The sequence below is a fragment of the Chelonoidis abingdonii genome, chromosome 9 (assembly GCF_003597395.2).
Source record: "Chelonoidis abingdonii isolate Lonesome George chromosome 9, CheloAbing_2.0, whole genome shotgun sequence".
NCBI classification, from domain to species: domain Eukaryota; kingdom Metazoa; phylum Chordata; order Testudines; family Testudinidae; genus Chelonoidis; species Chelonoidis abingdonii.
In genome coordinates, this window is record NC_133777.1 from 32,987,623 (window position 1) to 33,011,172 (window position 23,550).

The 23,550-nt window shown below is 48.9% G+C and overlaps 2 protein-coding genes across 2 annotated transcripts in view; one reads left to right on the top strand and one right to left on the bottom strand.

The window, feature by feature from the left end:
* TELO2 (telomere maintenance 2) overlaps positions 1-23,550 on the bottom strand; it is a 308,161-nt gene that overhangs the window by 73,088 nt on the left and 211,523 nt on the right. The gene's annotated exons all lie outside the window — the stretch shown is intronic.
* IFT140 (intraflagellar transport 140) overlaps positions 1-23,550 on the top strand; it is a 237,089-nt gene that overhangs the window by 41,916 nt on the left and 171,623 nt on the right. The window contains exon 7 of the mRNA XM_075069081.1: positions 23,062-23,153. Coding sequence (XP_074925182.1) covers positions 23,062-23,153 — 92 coding nt within the window. The remainder of the gene's footprint in view (positions 1-23,061; positions 23,154-23,550) is intronic.

The following is a 23,550-nucleotide window of genomic DNA, read 5'->3' on the forward strand; positions in this document are numbered from 1 at the left end:
GCATTAATAAAGTGTGTTTTCAAAGTAAAAAACTTCATTTATTGAAAAAATTCATTTATTGAAAAACAAAGTAACACAGAAATACCAAAAGGGCTAGGGGTGGGGGGTGGGGACCGGTTCACTCATAGGCTTGAGTATGTCCTGATTTCGTGCTCTCGAATCCTGTCTAGAGTGCTGTGCACTGAGTGCTGCACTTCAGGATGGCTATAAGGCATGTTGAGGGGGGTTGAGTGCAGTGGATAAGGGTCGTAGTTTTCGTGGGTGGGTGGTGAAGCTATGGGTGTAGGAGGCAGCTGGGGGTGGTAAGAACCCAGATGTTAGGGAAAGTGGGTTGGAGGGGACATGGGGGCACAAGGAGAAGAGTTTTTTTGGATAAGGTCTGCGGGGGGGGGCGAGGGCGGCAGTGTTCCACCTGCATGGCGATGAGCGCCTGGATAGAGGCTGCTTGGTGCTCCATTATGCTAATTAGCCGTTCTGTGCTTTGCAGCTGGTGCATTGCATTTTCCTGGCGGATCCTCCTTTCGCTCTCCCTCCACTTCTGTACCTTTTGATTCTCATTTACAGACTCTTGCATGACTTCACACAGCATGTCTTCTTTGCTTTTACACGGCCTCTTCCTGAGTCTTCTCAGTCTGTCAACTGGTGATAAGGATGACGTCTGAGATCTCAAGATTGCACCTATATAGGCAAAATGAAACACATAACAGAGGCAGCATTGTACACACTAGGCAGAGCAATGATTCCCCTGCACTTAAGGAAGGCAATCACAAAACCCATACTTTGCCTGTCCCAAAGCGAGCACACATAACCCATGGGAGCCCCAGAAATGATGAGTAAGCACAGGGTCCATGGGGATTGATTGTTTCATGACTGTACTGTCCTCTGGGTTTCTGTGCCTTGAGAAGAGCCAACAGCTGCAGGGGGCACCTACACTGAACACTGTCCCAATGTTCTCCACAGGAGTTCATCCTGAAAGATATGTCACTGCTGAGGGTGACTAGGGAAGCAAGGGAAGGTCTTCTACAATGCAGCTTCTGCCCTGGCCCATACACAGCTTGCTTGTGTGCAGCAATGCCCCCCCCCACTCGCCCAAAGAGCCCGTACCTAAAAACTTCCTTCCCGAAAAGGAAGACGCTTACCAGGAACCTCCTCTGTTGTTTTTCCTTCTCCGCCTCAGCCCCATCGCTCGCGCTTTCCTCCTCCTACCCACCCCCTTGCTGTGCTGGACTTGGAAGTGTCCATGGTGGTCGTTGCAGTGGAGGTGGGATTGCTCCCAAGTATTGCGTCCAGCTCTTTGTAGAATTTGCAGGTCGCGGGGGCAGCGCCGGAGTGGCTGTTTGCCTAATGGGCTTTGTGGTAGGCATTCTGCAGCTCCTTTACTTTAACCCAACACAGCACCGTATCCCGGTCATGGCCCCTGTCCATCATGGCCTTTGATATGTGTCCGAAGGTGTCGTAATTCCTGTGGCTGGAGCGCAGCTGGGACTGCACAGCTTCCTCCCCCCAAACACTGATGAGGTCCAGCATCTCACCATTGCTCCATACTGGGGATCGCCTGGTGCATGGAGACATTGCCACCTGGAAAGATGCACCGAGAGCACTCCACATCTGGCTGAGCAAACAGGAAGGGGATTTTCAAAATTCCCAGGGAATTTAAAGGGTGGGTCTGACGCTTGGTCACCTGAGGATAGGGCAGCAGAGTTCAAAAGTGATGACCAGACTGGCAAGAACAGGCATTGTTGGACACTTCTGGAGGCCAGTCAGAGAGCATTAGGTGTCCACTGGCACCGCAGCGCTCCAGTGAGAGCGCAACTAATGTTATTCCTCTCGGGGAGGTAGAGTACCAGGAGTGCTCCAGCCGCGGAGTCAGAGTGCTCTACATGCCTGTCAGTGTGGATGGGGAGTGAGGTAAAGAGCTCTTGGCGGCTTTATTGCACTATAACGTGCAAGTGTAGCCAAGGCCCTAGTCTAGTCCCCTGTACTCATGGCAGTACTAAGTATTATCTAGACCATTCCTGGCAGGTGTTTGTCTAACCTGCTCTTTAAGATCTCAAATGATGGAGACTCCGCTACCTCCCTAGGCAATTTATTCTAGTGCTTAACCACCCTAACAGCTAGAAAGTTTTTCCTATTGTCTAACCTAAACCTCCCTTGCTGCAGTTTTAGCCCATTGCTTCTTGTCTTATCCTCAGAGGTTAAGAGGAACAATTTTTCGCTCTCCTTCTTGTATGTACTTGAAAACTGTTATCTTGTCCTCTCTCAGTCTTCTTTTCCAGACTAAACAAACCCAAGTTTTTCAATCTTCCCTCATAGGTCATATTATCTAGACTTTTAATCATTTTTGTTGCTCTTCTCTGGACTGTCTCCAATTTGTCCACATCTTTCCTGAAATGTGACACCCAGAACTGGACTCAGTACTCCAGTTGAGGCCTAATCAGCGCCGAGTAGAGTGGAAGAATTACTTCTCATGTCTTGCTTACAACACTCCTGCTAATTCATCCCAGAATGATGTTACCTTTTTTTTGCAACAGTGTTACACTGTTGACTCATAATTAACTTGTAATTCGCTATGACCCCCAGATTCCTTTCCACAGTACTCCTTCCTAGGCAGTCATTTCCCATTTTGCATGTGTGCAACTGATTGTTCCTTCCTGAATGGAGTACTTTGCATTCGGTCCTTGTTGAATTTCATCCTGTTTACTTCAGACCATTTCTCCAGTTTGTCCAGATCATTTTGAATTTTAATCCTGTCCTCCAAAGCACTTGCAACCCCTCACAGCTTGGTATCCTCTGCAGACTTTATAAGTGTGCTCTCTGTGCCATTGTCCAAACTAAATCATTGATGAAGATATTGAACAGACCTGGACTCAGAATTGATCCCTGTGGGATCCCACTCATTATGCCCTTCCAGCGTGACTGTGAACCACTGATAACTACTCTCTGGGAATGGTTTTCCAAACAGGTATGCACTCACCTTGTTGTAGCGCCATCTAGATTGCATTTCCCTAGTTTGTTTATGAGAAAGTCATGTGATACAGTATCAAAAGCTTTACTAAAGTCAAGCTGTACCACATCTACCACCTTCCCCTCCCCCCCCCCATCCACAAGGCTTGTAACCCTGCCAATGAAAGCTATCAGGTTGGTTTGTCAGGATTTGTTCTTGACAAATCCATGCTGACTGTTACTTATCACCTCATCATCTTCTAGATGTTTGCAAATTGATTGCTTAATTATTTGCTCCATTATCTTTCCAGGTACAGAAGTTAAGATGACTGGTTTGTAATTCTCTGGGTTGTCCTTATTTCCCTTTTTATAGATTGGCGCTATATTTTCCCTTTTCTAGTCATCTGGAATCTTTCCCATCTTCCATCACTTTTTAAAGATAATCGCTAATGGCTCGGATATCTCCTCTGTCAGCTCCTTGAGTATTCTAGGATGCATTTCATCAGGCCCTGGTGACTTGAAGACATCTAACTTGTCGAAGTAATTTTTAACTTGTTCTTTCCCTATTTTAGCCTCTGCTCCTCCTCATTTTCACTGGCATTCACTATGTTAGATGTCCAATCACCACCAATCTTCTTGGTGAAAACTGAAACACAGAAGTCATTAAGCATCTCTGCCATTTCCGCATTTTCTGTTATTGTTTCCCAACCCCATCATTGAGTAATGGTCTGCCCTTGGTCTTCCTCTTGTTTCTAATGTAACGAGAAAACATTCTACAAATACATTTTGTCTCTAACTAGTTTGATCTTGTTTTGTGCTTTGGCCTTTCTAATTTTGTCCCTACATACTTGTGTTATTTGGTTATATTCATCCTTTGTAATTTGACCTAGTTTCCACTTTTTGTAGGACTCTCTTTTGATTTTTAGATAATTGAAGATCTCCTGGTTAAGCCAGGGTGGTCCCTTGCCATATTTCCTATCTTTCCTATGCAGTGGGATAGTTTGCTCTTGTGCTCTTAGTAACGTCTCTTTGAAAAACTGCCAACTGTCTTTCCCCTTAGACTTGCGTCCCATGGGATCTTACATATCAACTCCCTGAGTTTGCTAAAATCTGCCCTCTTGAAATCCATTGTCTTTATTTTGCTGTTCTCCTTCCTACCATTCCTTAGAATCATGAACTCATCATTTCATGATCACTTTCTCCCAAGCTGCCTTCCATTTTCAAATTCTCAACCAGTTCCTCCCTATTTGTCAAAATCAAATCTAGAACAGCCTCTCCTCTAGTACCTTTCTCCACCTTCTGAAATAAAAAATTGTCTCCAATATATTCCAAGAACTTCTTGGATAATCTGTGCCTTGCTATGTTATTTTCCCAACAGATGTCTGAGTAGTTGAAGTCCCCAATCACCACCAAGTCCTGTGCTTTGGATGATTTTGTTAGTGTTTTTTTAAAAAAAAGCTTCATCCACCTCTTCTTGTTGGTTAGGTAGTTTATAGTAGGAGGACGCGCTCCATAATGAACAAAAGAGGAAGAGGCCAGGATGAGGCAAGAGAGGGAAACACAAGGAAGGAGAGGAAGGAGAACTATTAAGGGAATTGGCTAAGCAATCCTGAAGGCTTTTAAAGGTGTCTTTCCATTGAAACTAGAATTGGTTTTGTGACCTTTTTTGATGCTTTATGGCTTTGTCTACATCAGGGTTTTGCCCCAACTCCAGTCATAGATATAATGGCACTTGTGGAACCCTGCCTCTTAGTGCAAATGGTTAGATGGTAGAGCTTATCCTTCTTTCGAGCAGGAGTAAACTCAGACAGATCTGCTATTTGTAGTGGTGGAGCTTACCAGTACAAATTGCAGCCTTACTGGTCTAAACTGCAGGTATTGCACCTGTACAGCTACACTAGTGCCTGCAATGAGAGCGAAATCTCCGTATATACAAAGCCTTAGCTAATGGCAAGATTGTGTGATATTTAATAATAATCTATATCTTTATGTAAAAATATGGGTCTGCTACATCTCAAATATGCAATTACCTGCCCTCTTTAGTCATATGTAACCTTTTTCATACCCTCTGTCTCTCAGTTTGAACTGCAATTACAGTAGCACCCAAACAGCTCAGGATCTTATTCTGGTAGATTTATAATTGAGACATTCTATATCTTGTGGGAGTGTACTGTAATCCCCATATTCTTTATTTTCATATAATTGTGATCTTTATATAAAGCATGCCTTGTAAGGTATCGGGGAAAGGTTATGATCTGCTGAAAGACATTTCTCTATCCATATGTATATTTCATATCATATATGAAGTGATGAGAATTGTATTGTATGGTTGTCATTGAGGCCCTGTCTACACTGGCAAGTTTCTGCGCAGTAAAGCGGTTTTCTGTGTTGTAACTCTCAAAGCGTACACACTGCCAAGCCACTTAATGCGCACAAATTGTGCAGTTGCAGCACTGTAAAAAACCACCCTGATGAGAGGCATACAGTTTTCTGTGCTGGGGGTACAGCACTGCGGTGCCAGTGTAGACACCCTGGTCGATTACAGCACTGAGACTGGCCTCCGGAAGGTGTCCCACAATGCCTGTTCTTGCTTCTCTGGTCATCAGTTTGAACTGTACTGCCCTGCCCTCAGGTGACCAACCATCATCCCCACCCCTTAAATTCCTTTGGCATTTTGGAAGTCCCCTTCCTGTTTGCTTGGTAAGCGTGCAGTGGTCTTAGCGCATCTTTCCAAGTGGCCATGCCTGCTCCATACACCAGGTGGTCCCCTGCTTGGAGCAATGCCAAGCTGCTGGACCTCATTAGCATTTGGGGAGAGGAGGTTGTCCAGTCCCAGCTGTGCTCCAGCTGTAGGAATTATGATACCTACAGACAGATTTCATGATGCATGACAGAAAGGGGCCATGACTGGGACACACTGCAGTGCAGCGTCAAAGTGAAGGAGCTGCAGAATGCCTACCGCAAGGTGCGGGAGGCAAACTGCTGCTCTGGTGCTGTGCCCATGAGCTGCCAGTTCTACAAAAAGCTGGACACGATACTTGGTGGCGACCCCACTTCCACCACAAAGTCCACTGTGGATACTTCAGTGACTCACATGCTAGTCGAAAGTGGACCGAGTCAGGAGGAGGAAATCTTGGATGAGGATGTGGAGGGGATGGGGAACCCAGAGACAGAGGATGACTTGAAGGTCAGAGATACATGCAGCGAGGAGCTCTTTTCTACCCTGGATGAGCCTAGCCAGTCACAGCTGTTGGATCTCAGCACACGCAAACAGGAGAGGAGGCCCCTGGTAAGTGGATTTGATTTTGGGAATCGCTGAAGCGAATTGTTGGGGGTAGGAGGGCTGCAGAAAGCAGGCTTGTCTCGGTATGATGCACATACCACCACATGCCTAGTCTGAGTGACAGAACAAACTATTGATTAATTTCCTCACTTCATGGGAATCTGCCTCAGATCTCCAGGAAACTCTCATGGAGATACTGGGCAATCCGCTGCTGCAGGTTCTTTGGCAGAGCTGCTTTGTTTCTTGCCCCATTAACGGTAACTTTCCTGCGCCACTGTGCTGTCACCGAGGTCACATTGCTTATGAGGGTGCATAAGGGCTGGGGCAGAAGCCGCAGTCTTGGAGAAGACTCTTCCTTGATTCCCAGATCACCCTTAGCAGCGAGATATCTTCCATAAGGAACATGACCTTTGGAAAATGTGGGGACAGGAATAATTATCAGCCCCGCCCCTACAGTGCTGGCTCTCTCTCCGAGAGCCAAGTGCCCCATGTACAGTAGGGTCCAGGAACACTGATTTATCCTTCCCACGTAGCTACTCACCATTTTGGGGGTCTTGTGACTCGTGTGTTTGCCTGGGGTCAGCCAGTTAGAGACAGGTATGTGAATACTGGCTGTATTTTAAATCACTGAATAAGTGTTCTGTGTGTCGCAGACAAGACTGCTTCTGTAAAATGTTGCATTTTGACTTCACAGAGATGACCTTGGGAGCCCAGCCTCCCTCTTTGTTATTGGCAGCTGAATGGCTAAGCAGAATTAGAAAGTGACAACAAAGAACTGAGGAGGACTTTCTGTGTGGCCAAAAAACAGGAATTGAAGAAATGCGGGACAGCGAGAAAAGGGACCAAAAAGAGAATGCGGCATGCCAGATTGAAGCCATGGAGCATCTCTTAAGCATTATGGAGTGCCAAGTGGACACGCTACAGGTGATACTAGCACTGTAAACCAAGCAGCTCCGCACTCATCGGCCTTCCCTTGCAGCTGCTGTCACAAAACTGTTTCCCATGCAACCCCAGACTCCGCCAACACACTCTTATCAACCTCCTTGCTCCAGTCTGTACCTGCGGCATTCCACTCCTCCCCCATCACAATCCAGCACTGTGGACTCCCAGTACCCACTGCACTCAACACCCATCCCTCTGTAGTTTGGCCCTGCTGAAGTACAGTACTCGCTGCATTGTACTCCAAAGGAGAAGGTTGGATATGATCCGTGGACATACACAAATCTTTAGCCGTCCCGGGACCCCGCCTCCTCCTGGGACCTTCTCTTCCCCCATTCCCCTCAGTGCTGATGTGTTGTTTTTTGTTTGACTCTCTCCTCCGGTTGTTGTTTTTATTAATAAAAGAATTGTGTTGGTTTGAAAGTAATCTTTATTCTCTTAATTGAAAGCAAAAAGAGCACTGCAAAGCAAAATACATTTATGTTAAACCCCCTTATTGCATCGTCTCCACCAGTCACAATCACCTCCTAGCATTACAAGCACTGCACTCCAGAGCATAGCAACAAATATTAGTGGCTTTCAGCTTCAAATTGCTGCCTCAAGGCATCCCTGATCCTTATGGCCCTGCGCTGTGCCCCTCTAGTAGCCCTTGTCTCTGGTTGTTCAAACTCGGCCTCGAGGCACTGAGCCTCAGCGGTCCACCCCTGAGTGATGCTTTCATCCTTCCCTTCACAAATACTATGGAGCGTATGGCATGAGACTATAAACCTAGGAATATTGTCATCGCCCAGGTCCAGCTTCCCATATAGGCAGCGTTAGCGGGCCTTTAAATGGACAAAACCACACTCAACAGTCATTTTTCACTTGCTCAGCCTGGTGTTGAACCATTCCTTGCTGCTGTCAAGTTGCCCCATCTATGGCTTCATAAGGGGTAGGCGGGGTCTCCTAGGATCACAATAGGCATTTCGACTTCCCCTACGATGATTTTTCTGGTCCAGGAAGGAAGTCCCTGCTTGCAGCTTTCTTCACAGGCCAGTGTTCAGAAAGATGCATGTGTCGTGCACCTTTCCAGAACAGCCTACATTAATGTCTGTGAAACACTCACGGTGATCCACAAGCAGCTGGAGAACCATTGAGATATACTCCTTCCAATTTAATGTACTCGGTGGCTAAGTGGTCTGATGCCAGAATTGGAATGTGCGTGCCATCTATTGCTCCTCTGCAGTTAGGGAAGCCCGTTTGTGCAGAGCCCACAATGTCATGCACGTTGCCTGGAGTCACGGTCTTTCGGAGCAGGATGCGATTAATGGCCCTGCACACTTCTGTCAAGACGAGTCCAACAGTCGACTTTCCCACTCCGAACTGGTTAGCGACTGTAACAGGGTGCTGGCCTAAGAGGCACTGAACCAGCCCCTGTTAGCTCAGAACCTGCTAGCGCAGCTCCATCAAGGGGAACTGATTGGAGCTGGCAGGGTGTGGCTCATTAAAGGAGCCTAAGAGTAATCCCCTGTGAGCTTGCTGGGAAGAAGGCAGTCCTAGTGAATTGTACAGAGTTGTATATAGATGGTGGTGGGAATGAACACAGGGAAATAAAAGGACACTGGGTTTTGCAAAGTAAGAGGTCTCTGGCTGATTTGTATTGCGAGCAACGAGGTGCATATCTACACGTGGGGGCTTGTCTGGGATCCTGAAGCCAGCAAATACAGTTGGTGGGCTGGCAATGGAGGAGACCCTGAAATGGCTGGTAGAGCAGCAAAAGCAGACCCAGCAGGCCCTGCAGACTTTCCAGGAGGCCCACCAAGTGGAGAGACAGGCTGCTTTGGCTTGGCAGGCGGAGCAACAGGAAAACCTGCAGGATTTCATCCGCGAGCAGAGCAACGTCCAGGGGCAACTCCTGCAATGGCTGGTGAGTCCTGGGATGGGGAGGGCACCCAGCTGCCGGGCTGGGGACTCTGTAAAATGAGCCCGGCAGATGACCCGGATGCCTTCCTAGGGACTTTTGAGAGGGTAGTCACAGGGGCCGGACGGGACAGGGAAACTTGGGCCCTCCGTCTCACCCTTTATTTGACTGGTGAGGCTCAAGCTGTCTATATGGCCTTAAGGGAGGAACATGCTCAGAATTATGAGGCTGTGAGTGCCACAATATTGGACAGGGTAGGCCTGTTGGCGCAGCGGTACAGGCAAAAGCTCCAGTTGGCCCGGTGGATATCTGCTGTGCAACCACAGGCATTTACGCAGAGGTTAAGGGACTGGGCCACATGCTGGCTGAGGCCAGATACGCAGACCCTGGAGGAGGTAATAGACTCCTTGATACTTGAACAGTTTTGCAAAGTCTCCCAAAGACGGTGCAGACGTGGGTGAGAAGGCACCAGCCAGGCACCGTCGAAGAGGTGGTCAGGGTGTCCGAGGAATATATAGAGGCGGAGGGACCCCAGAGGGAGGACCGACAGCAAAAGAACAGAGAAGTGGGACAGAGACCCATAGACTCCTTCCCCAGCAAAGGCAAGGAGAAGAAAGGGGAATCCCTAGGAGTACCCGAAAGACCCGCCAGGGTAACCTGCTGGCAGTGTGGGAATCCGGGACACGTAAAACAAGACTTCCCGGATATGGAGTGCAGTTGGGCGGACACTTGTGCATGGACACAGCAGGCGGGAAGGAACCGGGGGCTTGGTATGTCCACCGTGCCTGTGAAGGTGGGGAGAAAGACCCAAATGGCTGTGGTCAACACCGCCTTGAATTGCATGCTGGTGCGAAAGGTGCTGGTCAAGCCATATTGGCTCATTCCAGTGGAAAGGATGGCCCTCGGGTGCATACATGGGGACAGGAAGTCCTGCCTTGTAGCCCAGGAACCCCTGGAAGCGAAGGGTTGCTTCAGGTGGAAGCGGGTAGGGGTCCTGGAGAAACTGCCATGTCCTGTAGTGTTAGGTCGGGATGTCTCACGCTACTGGGCGCAGGGTGGGAGGAACCCCGAGAGTGGGGGTTCTCATTCTCAGAGTATCTACTCTCTGAGAGGGAAGCAGGCCTAGGCCTGCGAATCAAAAGAAAACTCTTAGACAGCAAAGCACAGAGCGAGTCAACCTGCAAGAAATGTATATGGAGGAGATGGTTAGTCGGAGCCCTCCAGGAGAAGGGAGAGATGCAGGGGAGCACCCCAGAATCCTGCTTTCTGTGGAGGAGGGCCCAGATTTTCAGGGTGGTCCAGGGGAAACTGAGGTGCAGAAGGTCCCACCCAGAGATGGGGTGAATGCCGACCTCCCCATTAGAGGGACAGGAGACCCCGGAGCTGCTGGAAGATACGAGGGAAACTGAGTCGTGGAAGATCCCGCTCGAAGATGGGGCGGACTCCAAACCCTGGCGAGGCACCCAGAGGGAACTGAGGATAGAAGACTTGTTGCTGTGAGGCTGGTGTGACGAACTGTGGGCTGAAGCAGAGATGGGGGGGCCACCACTCCTGGAGACATGCTCCTTCTGTGGGAGAGGGATGGAGAATCCATCTGGGGTGCTGGCTGAGAAGGACCTGGCTGGGAGCGGCGAGGCCTCCCCGAAAGAACCTCCTTCGGGGGGATGGCAGAAGGACTGATGGGCCAAAGGCGGCCTGGGGTCGCCGTTCTTAAGGGTGCGTGTATGTAATAGGGTACTGGCCTAAGAAGCACTGAACCAGCCCCTGTTAGCTCAGAACCCGCTAGCGCAGCTCCATTAAGGGGAACTGATTGGAGGTGGTGGGGTGTGGCTTATTAAAGGAGCCTAAGAGTAATCACCTGTGAGCCTGCTGGGGAGAAGGCCTATAAAGCTGGCAGGAAGGACGTGGAAGTGGGGGCGGAGGGGTGGAACAGGAGGAGTAGGACTGAGGAGCTGCTGCTTCTAGCTAGCCACAGGAACTTTCTGTCCCCCGGATGGCTACCTAACTCTTATTGAATTGTACAGAGTTGTATATAGATGGTGGTGGGAATGAACACAGGAAAATACAGAGACACTGGGTTTTTCAAAGTAAGAGGTCTCCGGCTGATTTGTACCGCAAGCAAAGAAGTGCTCTTCTACAGCGACCCATCAGTAGCAGTCTAGAGTAGCCAGGTTCCACAGTGCTATCGCCATGCACTTCTCCAGTGGCAGGGTAGCTCTCATTCTTGTGTCTTTGCGCCACAGGGCTGGGGCAAGCTCATCACACAATCCCATGAATGTGGCTTTTCTCATCCAAAAGTTCTGTAGCCACTGCTCATCATCCCAGACATGCATGATGATATGATCCCACCGCTCAGTGCTTGTTTCCCTGAGCCCAAAAGTGGTGTTCCTCTATGGTCAGCACCACTGTGAATGCCACAAGCAATCTTGTGCCATAGCTAGTACGGGTGGCGAGATCAATGTCTCATTTCTCTTGCTTTTGTAGTTTAAGGAATAGCTCCACTGCCACTCATGATGTGTTGGTCAGAGTGAGCAGCATACTGGTCAACAGTTCCGGATCCATTCCTGCAGACAGGAGAGGCAGAGCGCCCAGTACACAAACTTGAAAGGTGACGCCAAATGTGGATGGAAGCACAGGGACTGCTGGGATGTGAAGCAATGCATCACAGGGCGTTGGGACAGGACCCAGGATGCCCTGCAACCCCCTCCATCTTCCCACAACTCTTAGTGGCAGAAGAGGAAGAGATGCTCTGTGGGATAGCTGTCCAGAGTGCACAGCTCTGAATATTGCTGCAAGTGCCACAAGTGTGAACACACTATTGTGCAGGCAGCTGACAGTGTGAACACACAACAGCTGTTTCCCTTCAGTGCTCTCTGAGCATCCCTGTAACTACTGGCGCAGGAACTCTGCCAGTGTAGACATACATTATGTTTTGGGGTAAGTTGGGGAATCAGCCAGATATTAACTCCCCGGAGGCAACAGCAAGGAAAGTAACCAATCCCCAGATGGGGTGTCAAACAACCCATGAACAGCCATTGTCCAGCAAGGTAGCTACAAGTCAATGACTCATCTGCATGAGGCCACACCAGGGGAATTGCTCAACCTTGCTTGGAGACTAAGCAATTCCCCCAGAGATGCCTGGACCTCTGTTTTCCAAGCACATGGACTGAGGGTATAAAACAGACAGAGTGGACACATACGGGACTTTTCTCCTTCACCCACCTATGCTGTAAGCAACTAAGACACTGAGAAGAAACAAGATTCCAACAAAGGAGATTGGCCCAGGTTTAAGGAAAAAACCCTGTACATTAAGGATTGCAGTATCCAGTGGGGTGAGGAAAAACCGCTTAATCCAGATGTTGCCCAGCCTTATAAGCATGCAATCTAAACTCTCAACCCTATATTTTATTTCTTTTGGTAACTAACTTACTTTTTGTCTATCACTTAATATCTCTTAAAATCTATCTTTTATACTCAATAAATCTGTTGAACTGTTCATACAAATTGACTGGTAAAGATAAAATGTGGGGCAAATCTGCTCAGGATACAAAGGCTAGTATATATCCACTTTCTGTTGATGAAGTGGTGAATCAATTAATAAATTAGATGGTATATTCCTGAGGTACCATGCTGGGAGCTGGGGGGATGTGGCTCTGGTGCCTCCCTGTGTGATTCATGAATGGCTCTGGGAGTATTCATGCAATCTAGCTCGGTGTGGGGTCTCCACATGTGGTTGAGCGAGTGATAACAGCACCTGGAGGGGTTGCTGCTGGTCACTAGCAAGGCAGCTGAGGCTGGAGAGAGTTCAGGGGGCATAGCGGTCCCACAGTCCCAGGCTGCACCCTGGGGGGATCCTGTCACAGTGGTGCAGTAAGCAGCGTGAAATACACTGCTTGTTGTACTGAGTGAGATTTGCACTTCATACACTGGTGTAAAGATTTTAAGTGTGGTGGCTAAGGACAGTAAGGAGGAGGCTTTGTTGTGTTCTGTTTGCTTATTTCGAGAAAGGGAAGTAGGAACAGAAAAGCAGGAAAATGACTGGCTTCACTGCTTTCATTGCAACGTTGGAGCTTTTTAGACTGCAGGCTGAAGAAAAAAAGAAAGAACTGGAGATGAAGGAAAAACAGGAAGAAAGAGGGAGGAAAAAGAAAGCAAATGGGAGGAAAGAGAGCAAAAACACCAGCTGGACCTGCTGGAGAAGCAGAAGCAGAACCCAGCGATTGCCATCGCTCCAAAAATCTGCAATTGGGACATTAATGTCCTGTGTAGAAGGAGATAGATGATATTGTTGAATATCTGACTACCTTTGAAAGGCTGTGTGCAGTGCATAAGATCCCTGATGCCAAGAGAGTTCCTACTCTGATTGCAAAATTAACTGGTAAAGCAATAAGTGTATTAAATGACATAACCATTGAGGATGCTTTAGACTATTGTAAATTTAAACACACTGTTTTGCAAAGGTTTCAGATTACCCCTGAAACATGTAGTTAAATTTAGGAATCTTAGGAGGGATATTGGTATGAGTAATTGGGGAATATGTGAACAGAGTGAAAGATTTGTTTGGAAAATGGGTGAGGGGTAAAGGTATTAAAGTTTTGAGGGAATGTTTGATCTCATGGCTCAAGAGCATTTCCTAGGCATAATGTAAAACTGATGTAAAGCAGTGTCTATGGGACAAAGATGTAAATTCTTTGTATGAGACAGTCTCTTGCTGATGCCTTCGAACAGACCCACGCATCTATTGAAAACAAACCACTGAAAGAGGTGTTTGAAGCTGGTGGGACGGAATGATCCCATTTTATCCCTAGCAGGAGGGAGGGTAGCTGGGAGGCTGGGTACTCACCTCCCCAAAACCATTCCTCTAACCCTCATCCAAATCTCTTGTAAAAGCAGAAGAGCTCAAAAGGTGCTATCAGTGTAGTTCCACTGATGGCCTGAGGAATAAATGCCTTGTGTGAAGAGGAAGCAGGCAACGAATAGCTCATGTTAGTTCTGCTGTCCTCAACACAGAACGCCCCCAGGCAATCAAAATCTATCTCATTGGTTTTGTGAGATTAGCCTCTCCAGTACCAGACATGGAGCGTGTTAAGGTTGTCCAAATTAATGGTGGGGAACACTTGAGGCAGAGGGATAAAGGGGCTCAGATCTCTCTCATTAAGCAGAGTGTGGTTCCAAAGGCCAGTATGTTACGTAGCCAAATGGCAGAGATTGTAGGGGTGGGCAAAAGCATATTCCTTGTACCACTAGCTAAAATCCATGTGATTTTGGGAAAGTTTGGGAAATGTTTTGACTGTAGGAGTAATGGAACACCTCCTAGTTGACCTGCTTCTTGTTAACGATTTTTCCGTGTAGCTCAGGTTCAAGTATTTGCTTGCAGCAGGAGGGAGTTTTATGCTGGGACCCCCGAGGGAAATGGTAATGTCTCAGGAACTGCTGAGAGAATGGAAGAGAGTCTCCTTGGTTCTTCTGCAGCAGGGGGAAACTACATGCTTCCGGTTGGGAGGGTGGTTGAGACCAACTCTTGCACTGTAGCTGGAGGCAATACCATCTCAGGAAAGGAGGGAGGTGTAATGCCTGCCAGGGAGAGAATTGTCCAGGTTGTTAGCTGCCAGCAAGTTGCAGCTGAACCAGAGACAAACCTCGCTCTAGGGAGCATAGGGAAATGTATCCTAGAGGAAAGCCCAGAGAAGCAGAAGGAAATCTCAGAAATCACTGAGATGGATGAGGAGTCCTGTGATTGTCACACGGGGAAGCAGTGTGCTTCCAAATCTGGGAGGGGCTGGCAACATGCCCTCAGGAGCAGGGGCAGGAGAGGAGTTGTCAGTGATTAAGGAAACTGTCCCAGTTGTTAGCTGGCAGAGTGTTGCAGCCGAACAAGGGAGAGAAACCTTCCTAAGGAGCACAGAGAAGTGCGTCTGAAAAGGGGGCCCGGAGGCGGAAACTGGGAAAGGAATAGTGGAAAGACAGGAATGTCTCCACACTGGTCATGAAGGAGAGGATGCCCAGGACTGGATGGCTGAGTCAGCTTCTTTGCACTCAGCCTGTAACTCATGTTTTGAGAAAGAACAGTGTAACTGACCTTCTGGAGGGGAGCAGTCACACAACTGACTTCTTGGGGACAGAGAAAGAGGTAGTGGAGGGCAGGGCCAGCTTTAGGAACTGCAGGGCCTGATTTGAATACCCGGCGGCGGTCTGGGTTTTCGGCAGCACTTGAGTGGGGGTCCTTCACTCACTCTGGACCCCCCGCCACCAAACTGCTGCCAAAGACCCGGACTGCCACTGGGTATGTAAAAAAAAAATTAAAAAGGTGTGGGGCCTGATTCCAGGGAATCGGGGGAATCTGCCTAAAGCTGGCCTTGGTGGAGGGTACCCCAATCAAGGTCCCTGTTTTTCAGAATGCTATTTCTGATAAGTTTTTGAAAAGTAACTGTCTCTTTGCATCAAGTTACAGGTCCAGCACCTGTGATAACAGTGGAGTTCAGATAAGAAAATTGCCAGGTGGTGGTTTGTGAGAATGCAAATAATCTAATGGTCAGAGAGGGGGGTGTTTTCACCCAGGCTGGTGAGACACAGAGAGCAGTTATGGGAAAGCTACTGGGATAAGGTGCATCTGATCAAAGGGTAAACGCACCTCGCCCAGAGAGTTCAAAGCACAGCCCTCTAGGGGGGCAGAGAGTGACTCAGTGCTGAGAGGGGGAAACACAGGGTAACTCCAAAAAGGAAGCTGGATTTTTTTGTATATGTACAGTCCTGGAGTTGAGAGACAGCTCCCCAAAGGGCCAGTCAATATGCAGGATGCCCCTAAACTCCTATCTTGCCAGACCCTGAGGTATCCAAATCCCAGACACATAGTTAAAATAAGAACTCAGGCAGAGGGGAACGCTGGAGGAATAGAAAAGCCAGTGACTGATTACATGGGAAAGAGTCAAGGACACCGTGGGTAATGAACAAACCAAACTCAACCAGACTATAATACCACACCCTCTGTTCAGATAAAGATACTTGTAAATGCACATCTGTGATTATAATTTTGGTATTAATGTTAAGTTTTGGGGATAAGAATTTTGACATGGATGTTAAATCTTATGGCAATGCTAGTTCTTCGAGTACTTGTTCATGTCCATTCCATATTAGGTGTGCATGTGTCATGTGCACGAGCATCAGAAACTTTTTCCCTTAGCAGCTCCCGTCAGGCCAGTGAGGCCCCCACCATAGTGGCGCCACTGCGCCGTGAATATATACTCCCGCTGGCCCAACCCCCCTCCAGTTTCTTCTTACCATCCATGGCGGCGTTGGAACAACCTCTTGCTCTCGTAAGAGAAGCAAGTCCCTTAGCCTTAGTGTTTGCATAGCTGTTATCAGTCAGTTATCAGTTAGTTAGCATTTCATTGTTGCTGAACTCTTAATAGATTAGGTGCCGGCAATGGTGAGCCGTTCGAGGTCACCATCACGGCATTGCTCCCGGTGCTGGTCCCGGTCGAGCTCTGAGTCTGAGGACTCCCAGCTACCTGGGCTCAGATGGAAGTCTCGGTACTGGAGATGAGTCAACTCACGAGGTCAGTGCAGGACATATGGCGCTCCCCGGTGCCCCCCCAAGACCGGTACCAGCAGGACTCAATGCCAGGAGTAGCTGAAGGCACCCAGAAGGCACCCGTACTGGTCAACCAGAAGCCGATCATCAGCCTCTCGCCGGCACAGATAGACGGCACCGCAGTGGCCCTCATGCTCGGCGTTGCTGGAGTCCGACGCCAACTTGGGCCAATACAGCTACCCACAACAGGCCCCGGATAGCAGGGAACAACAAACTGGCTGTCTACCACAGTGGGGACCGCCAGGACACTGGCCCTTCTGGACCCCATAGGCCTACCACCAGCGTCAAGATGCTCCCTCTAGGGCCAGCTATTCGGTACAGAGATGTTGGTCCCTGCACCGATGCTCCCCTGTAAGGGAAGCTATGGCGTCCAGCACCGTACCCACTGCCATCCCAGGACCACAGGCCCTGGCTTGAGCTGGAAGCCCCTTCCCTGAGGGAGGAGGACCAGGGGGACCAGCAGGAGGAAGCTGAGCAGCTGCTAACCTTTTTGTCATCCCCGGATGAAGCAGTAGCAGGCACGGCTGTGTTAGGACCTCTGCCATTAGACCACAAGGCCCACCAAGAACTGCTTCGTAAGGTGGCCCATAACTTGGGGTTGCAAGCCGAGGAGACGGTTGAGCAGGAAGACCCCATGGTGGACAGTTTGAGCCCAAAAGGTCCTTCCAGAATAGTGCTCCTGCTCATTAAGACCATTCAGTCTAATTACATAACTATATGGCAGACCCCGGCATCCAGTGCACCAACGACCAAAGGTGTGGAGCGCAAGTACTTTGCCCTATCAAAAGGTTACAACTTCTTGTTCTGTCATCTGAGCCCATGTGCACTGATTGTCTCGGCAGTGAGCGAGAAGGGGGCCAGGGCTTGTTGCCCATGGTACTCTAAGACCAAGGAAGCAAAACGCCTAGACCTGTTCGGCAGGAAGGTGTACTCGTCAGGGGGCCTCCAGTTGAGGATTGCTAACCAACAGGCCATCTTCAGCAGGCATAACTTCAACTCCTGGGTGGCAGTGGGAAAGTTTAAGGACAACCTCCCGCAGGGCTCCCAACAGGAGTTCATGGACCTAGTGGAGGATGGCAAGGCCATAGCGAAAACCTCCCTCCAAGCGTCTCTGGACTCAGTGGACATGGACAGGCCAGGACAATAGCCTCAGGCGTAGTCGTGCGATACTCAGTGTGGCTTCAGGAGTCAGGTTTGCTGCCTGAAGTCCGGAATTCAATTCAGGACCTCCCATTCGAAGAGTTCGAACTTTTCTCGGACCAAACTGATTCAAAGCTATATAGCCTTAAGGACTCTAGAGCCACACTCAAGTCACTGGGTATGCATACCCCGGCAACTCAGAGGAAGCCCTTTAAGCCATAGCCCCCTCCTCAGCACCAGTACCAGCCTCGTCCTCAGCAGGAGCCTTACTACAGGTGAGGCGGAGACAATAGGAGGCGGCGCTAGAATAACATCAATTCCAATAGGCTGGGCCAGAACCAAGGCCAACATAAGCCTCAGCCGGGCTCTAAGCCAGACTTTTGAAGGCACGCTTGAAGACAGTGTACCAGATCATCCACCGGATCCATCCCTGTGCTTTCTCAACCGCCTGTCCTGCTTCTCCTGTGCGTGGTCCAGCATTATGTCGGGCCGTTGGGTGTTACACATGGTGCGAAGAGGGTACATGCTACAGTTTTCCTCCCTGCCTACCCCATGCCCCCCTTCCCCATCCTTCTTCAGGGGCTCTTCTCAAGAGCATCTCCTAGAAAAGGAGGTTCACTCGCTCCTAGAGGTGTGGGCAGTACAGATAGTGCCCTTAGGCCTAAGGGAGAAAGGGTTCTACTCCCGCTACTTCCTCATCTGCAAGGCCAAGGGGGATCTTCGTCCTATCCTAGACCTGCACGAGCTCAACAAATTCCTGGTCAAGACCCAGTTCTGCATGGTCTCTCTGGGTACCATCATCCCCTCCCTGGATCCGGGAGACTGGTACGCTGCCCTTGACGTGAAGGATGCATACTTTCATATCGCCATCCACCCAGGGTATCACCGATTTTCTGCGCTTCACCGTGAACCAGGAACACTAGCAGTTCACGGTTTTACCATTTGGCCTTGCTGCGGCCCCACAAGTATTCACAAAATGCATGGCGGTGGTGGGAGCATGCTTGCGGAGACAGAGGATTCGAGTTTACCCCTACCTCGACAACTGGCTCCTGGCAGGTCGGTCCGAAGAAGAGGTTCAGACTCATGCATAGATGACATTGAATCTATTCCGCAGGTTGGGTCTCCTGGTCAATGTTCCCAAGTCCACTCTCATCCCAGCACAGAGAGTAGAGTTCATAGAGGCGGTCCCAGACGCGGTACAGGCAAGAGCAAGCCTCCCGGAATCACAATTCCTGACCATCCAGCAGGCAGTGAGCTACCTGTGCCAGTTCCCCACGGAGATGGCCAGATGTTGCCTGCGACTGCTAGGCCACATGGCAGCTTGCACGCGTGTGGTCAAGCATGCCAGACTGAGACTCAGTACTCTGCAGGCTTGGCTCGCCTGTGTATACCACCCTGGCAGCGATCCTCTGGATTTGATAGTAACAGCCCCGGGGGATGTGCTGAACTCATTGAGGTGGTGGCAGTCCCAGACAGAAGTTTGCAAGGGCATCCCCTTTGCTGCACAACAGACGCGTCAGACCTCGGATGGGGAGCTCACCTGGGGAACCTCAGAACTCGGGGCTTGTGGTCGGGGATGGAGCAATCACTCCATATCAACATGAAGGAGCTCAGGGCAGTTCTTTTAGCATGCCAGACCTTTCACGCCACTCTGAGTGATCACAGCGTGACAGGTCTGACAGACAACACGACCGCCATGTTTTATATAAACAAGCAGGGCGGAGCCTGTTCCTCCCCGCTTTGCCACAAAGCTCTCCTCTAAAACTTCTGCATAGCCCATGCCATTTACCTTGAGGTGGTGTATCTCCCAGGGGAGCAAAACGAGCCGGCAGACCACCTCGGCAGGTCCTACTGCATGCACGAGTGGACGCTTAAAACGGACATCGTGCTTTCACTCTTCTGGAGGTGGGGTTTCCCCGGGTGGACCTGTTCGCTATCAAAGACAACACCTAGTGCCCACATTTCTGCTCCTTCCAGGGTTGCAGCCCGGGCTCAATAGCCGACGTATTTGTGATCCGGTGGGGAAGGGAACTGAAATACGCTTTTCCCCCATCCCCCTAGTACACAAGGTACTGCTCAAGGTGTGCAGGGACAGGGCTTTGTTCATTCTCATCACCCCGGCATGGGCCTGCCAGCATTGGTTCACCATGCTCCTGGAGCTGTCGGTGGAGGCCCCAATATCGCTGCCCCTACACCAGGACCTCATTACGCAGAATGGAGGGCGGCTTCTCCACCCCGACCTGCAATTGCTGCATCTGATGGCATGGAAGCTACGTGGTTAATGCCTTAGACAGAAAGTGCTCCCTTCCTGTGCAGCAGGTTCTACTTGGAAGTAGGAAACCCTCTACCAGGCCGACTTACTTGGCCAAGTGGAAGAGGTTCTCATGCTGATGCGGGTCACAACAGGTGCAACCGTTCCAGGCCCCGGTTCTGACCATTCTGGAATACCTTCTGCACCTTAAGTAGCAAGGACTGGCCCCATCCTCGATTAAGGTGCACCTGGTGGCTATTTCCGCCTTTCACCCAGGGTTTTTAGGTAGCTCGGTTTTCTCCCACCCAATGGTGGGACGATTCCTCAAAGGTCTGGAAAGGGTGTTCCCTTATTCACGTCCCCCTGTTCCCCCATGGAATCTCAACTTAGTCCTTTCTAAGCTCATGGGGCCCCCGTCTGAGCCCGCAGCTACCTGCTCCCTTCTCCACCTTTCCTGGAAGGTGGCATTCCTGGTGTCGATCACCTCGGCCAAAAGGGTATTGGAGATGAGGGCTCTCACCTCGGAACCATCATATACTGTGTTTCACAGAGATAAGGTGCAGCTCCGCCCATACCCGAAGTTCCTCCCAAAGGTGGTCTCACAATTCCATCTGGGTCAGGACATTTGCCTGCCGTTGTTTTTTCCAAAACCACATACGGTCCAAAGTCACCGCAGCCTGCACACCTTAGATGTCCACCGAGCATTGGCATTCTACTTGGAGCACACCAAACCCTTTCGTAATCTACACAGCTATTCGTAGCTGTGGCTGAGAGGATGAGGGGCAGTCTGGTGTCAACACGGCGAATCTTGTCGTAGATTACGGACTGCATTCAGGCGTATTATGACTTCGCTGGTGTCCCAGCTCCGGTGGTCATAGCCCAGTCGACCAGAGCGCAGGCAGCTTCCACAGCCTTCCGGGCATGGGTCCCAGTCCAGAAGATCTGCAGGGCAGCCACCTGGTCATTGGTGCACACCTTTACGACCCACTACGTGGTCAACCAGCAGGCATGGGAGGACGCAGCAGTTGACAGGGCGGTCCTCCAGTCAATTGTTTCGTGACTCCTACCCTCCAAAGGTAAGCTTGTGATTCACTTAATGTGGAATGGAAGTAAACATTTCGTAACTGTTGTTCTTCGAGATGTGTTGTTCACGTCCATTCCACCACCCACCCTCCTACCCCTCTGTCAGAGTCTCTGGCAAGAAGGAACTGGAGGGGGTCGGGCCAGCAGGGGTATATATGCACAGCGCAGTGGCACCACTCTGGCGGGGGCCCCGCTGGCCCAATGGGAGCCGCTAAGGGAAAAAGTTTCCAACACTCGTGCACGTGACGCTCACACACCTAATGTGAAATGGACATGAACAACACATCTCGAAGAACAGCAGTTACGAAAGGTAAGTAACCATTCTTTCTCAGTTAATACATGTAAACAGATTTAAAGCTTATCACAGCAGAGAAACCATAACAAACCTGGTTTGCTCTGTGTGTGAAAGGGGAAACTGAGGCACGCTGACTCATGGCCTTGATGGCTGGATGCCAAGAGATAGTCAGTGGTATATTCCTGAGGTACCATGCTGGGAGCTGGAGGGATGTGACTCTGGTGCCTATCTGTGTGATTCATGAATGGCTCTGGGAGCATTCATGCAATCTAGCTGGGTGTGGGGTCTCCACATATGGTTGTGCTGAGTGATAACAGCACCTGGAGGGGTTGCTGCTGGTCACTAGCAAGACATTGTGAGACACATCCCAAGCTGGAGAGAATTCAGCGGGCACAGCAGTCCCACGGTCTCAGGCTGCACCCTGGGGGAATGCTGTCACAATTGTTACCGAAATATCGGGTCTGCCTAGCTGAGAGCCAATAACAACCTGACAGGGATAAGGAAAAGATGCTTTATTCTGCAGAAGAAAGGAGAACTCTGTACCTTGGTATGAAAGACTCTGTTCCATACAAATTTCACAAGCCTTTTATACACTTTTAGACAAAGACCCTTGTGTGTTAACACTTGATTGGTAGGTGTCAAACCCCGCACTCTGTTATCTGGTTAGTAAAAACTGGTTTGAAGCAAGTTTTCTCTGCTTTGAGGCAGAAGAGAAAAGATAGTTCAAAAGTTCAGGGTACTGTGTATGTGAGGCTTCTGCTTCCCCCTAATGGCCAAACTGTTAGTTGTTAGGAGGGTTACCAGTAATTTTCACACAATAAGAGGAGACAACCCTTTGTTTTCTGTATTACACCATTAATTCTGCAGCAGCTATAGTAGAATTGTGACGTAACTGCTCTGAATATTACAGAACTAGAACCATTGAAAATGTACACTAGTCTGTTTTAATTTGGCTTGTGGTGGGAGATTCCAAAACTAATAATATCTGTTCTTACTCAATAAGAGATGATTTTGGGGTCTTTGTTTCAAATGATTCTATATCGTGAATACCTGTAGCATATACTGTTTATCACAGCACACTTGGCTGTTTAGCAAGCCTGGTCTTATGCAGAAATAAATACTCTTGGAGAAATAACCCTGTTTTTTGTATCTACATCACTGCCACAGTCATGATCCTAAAGTTGCTGTTCGATGGAAACAAATGCACATTGTTGCAGTGGATTGAACCATTAGAGACTATTGCTTTTAAAAAGTTATATACAATTTTTTTTAGCAAGATTCAGAAAAGGGATTGGACATTTATTTCTATGACTAGAATATATAATAGTTAATTCTAACAAATTTTGGAATAGATATTAAATCTTGTGCTTTAGAATTTAAACCACCCTTTAACTGTTAGGGATTAGGAGGAGATCTACTTCTGCCTAATGCAAGATTTCTTTCATCTTTCTCTGAAGCATCTGGTGCTGGACACTGTCAGAGACACGATACTGGACTTGATGGTCTATGGCCATGGTCCAGTATGGTAATTCCTGTGTTCCTGCTTTGCAACCCAGGTATGCAGTGCTGACACCAGCTGTTTTTCAATTATGTCCCTTCTAACTAATGGGTTTTGTTTTTTGTTTTTTGTTAACAGGTGAAGTTGAGTGGAAAATTAGGTCACTTTGCAGACATTATTTTAATCGACCATAGCCTCCTTGTTACAGCAATAGGTGAAACAGTCCTCAGGTAAGAATTTGACTTGAGACACAAGAGACTTGCCAGCTGGAAGAATCTTGTTCAGTGGTGGACCAAAGATTCAGTTGACTCTGGAGTGCCTTTGTTTTCATATTATTCATCTAAAATAGAAAATTAATATTTTCTGTTCGTTACTCATTGTTTCTCATTCTTCAGAATAATGAGTTGAAGCCTGTCTAATGTTGTTGAATCCCTAAAAGTTTTCACATGCTTTCCTTTCTCCCATGGAATCCATATTTTATCTTCTGATCTCTTTCCTCTCAAACTCCAGGCTTCACTTTCCCTTTGTCTGTTTCTTTCTCTGGAAAAGTAGAGTCCTTTGATTTTGTGCAGGGAGAGGATGGCCACTTCGTTGTTCTTCCTAACTTGTTGACTGATCCTTTCGGCA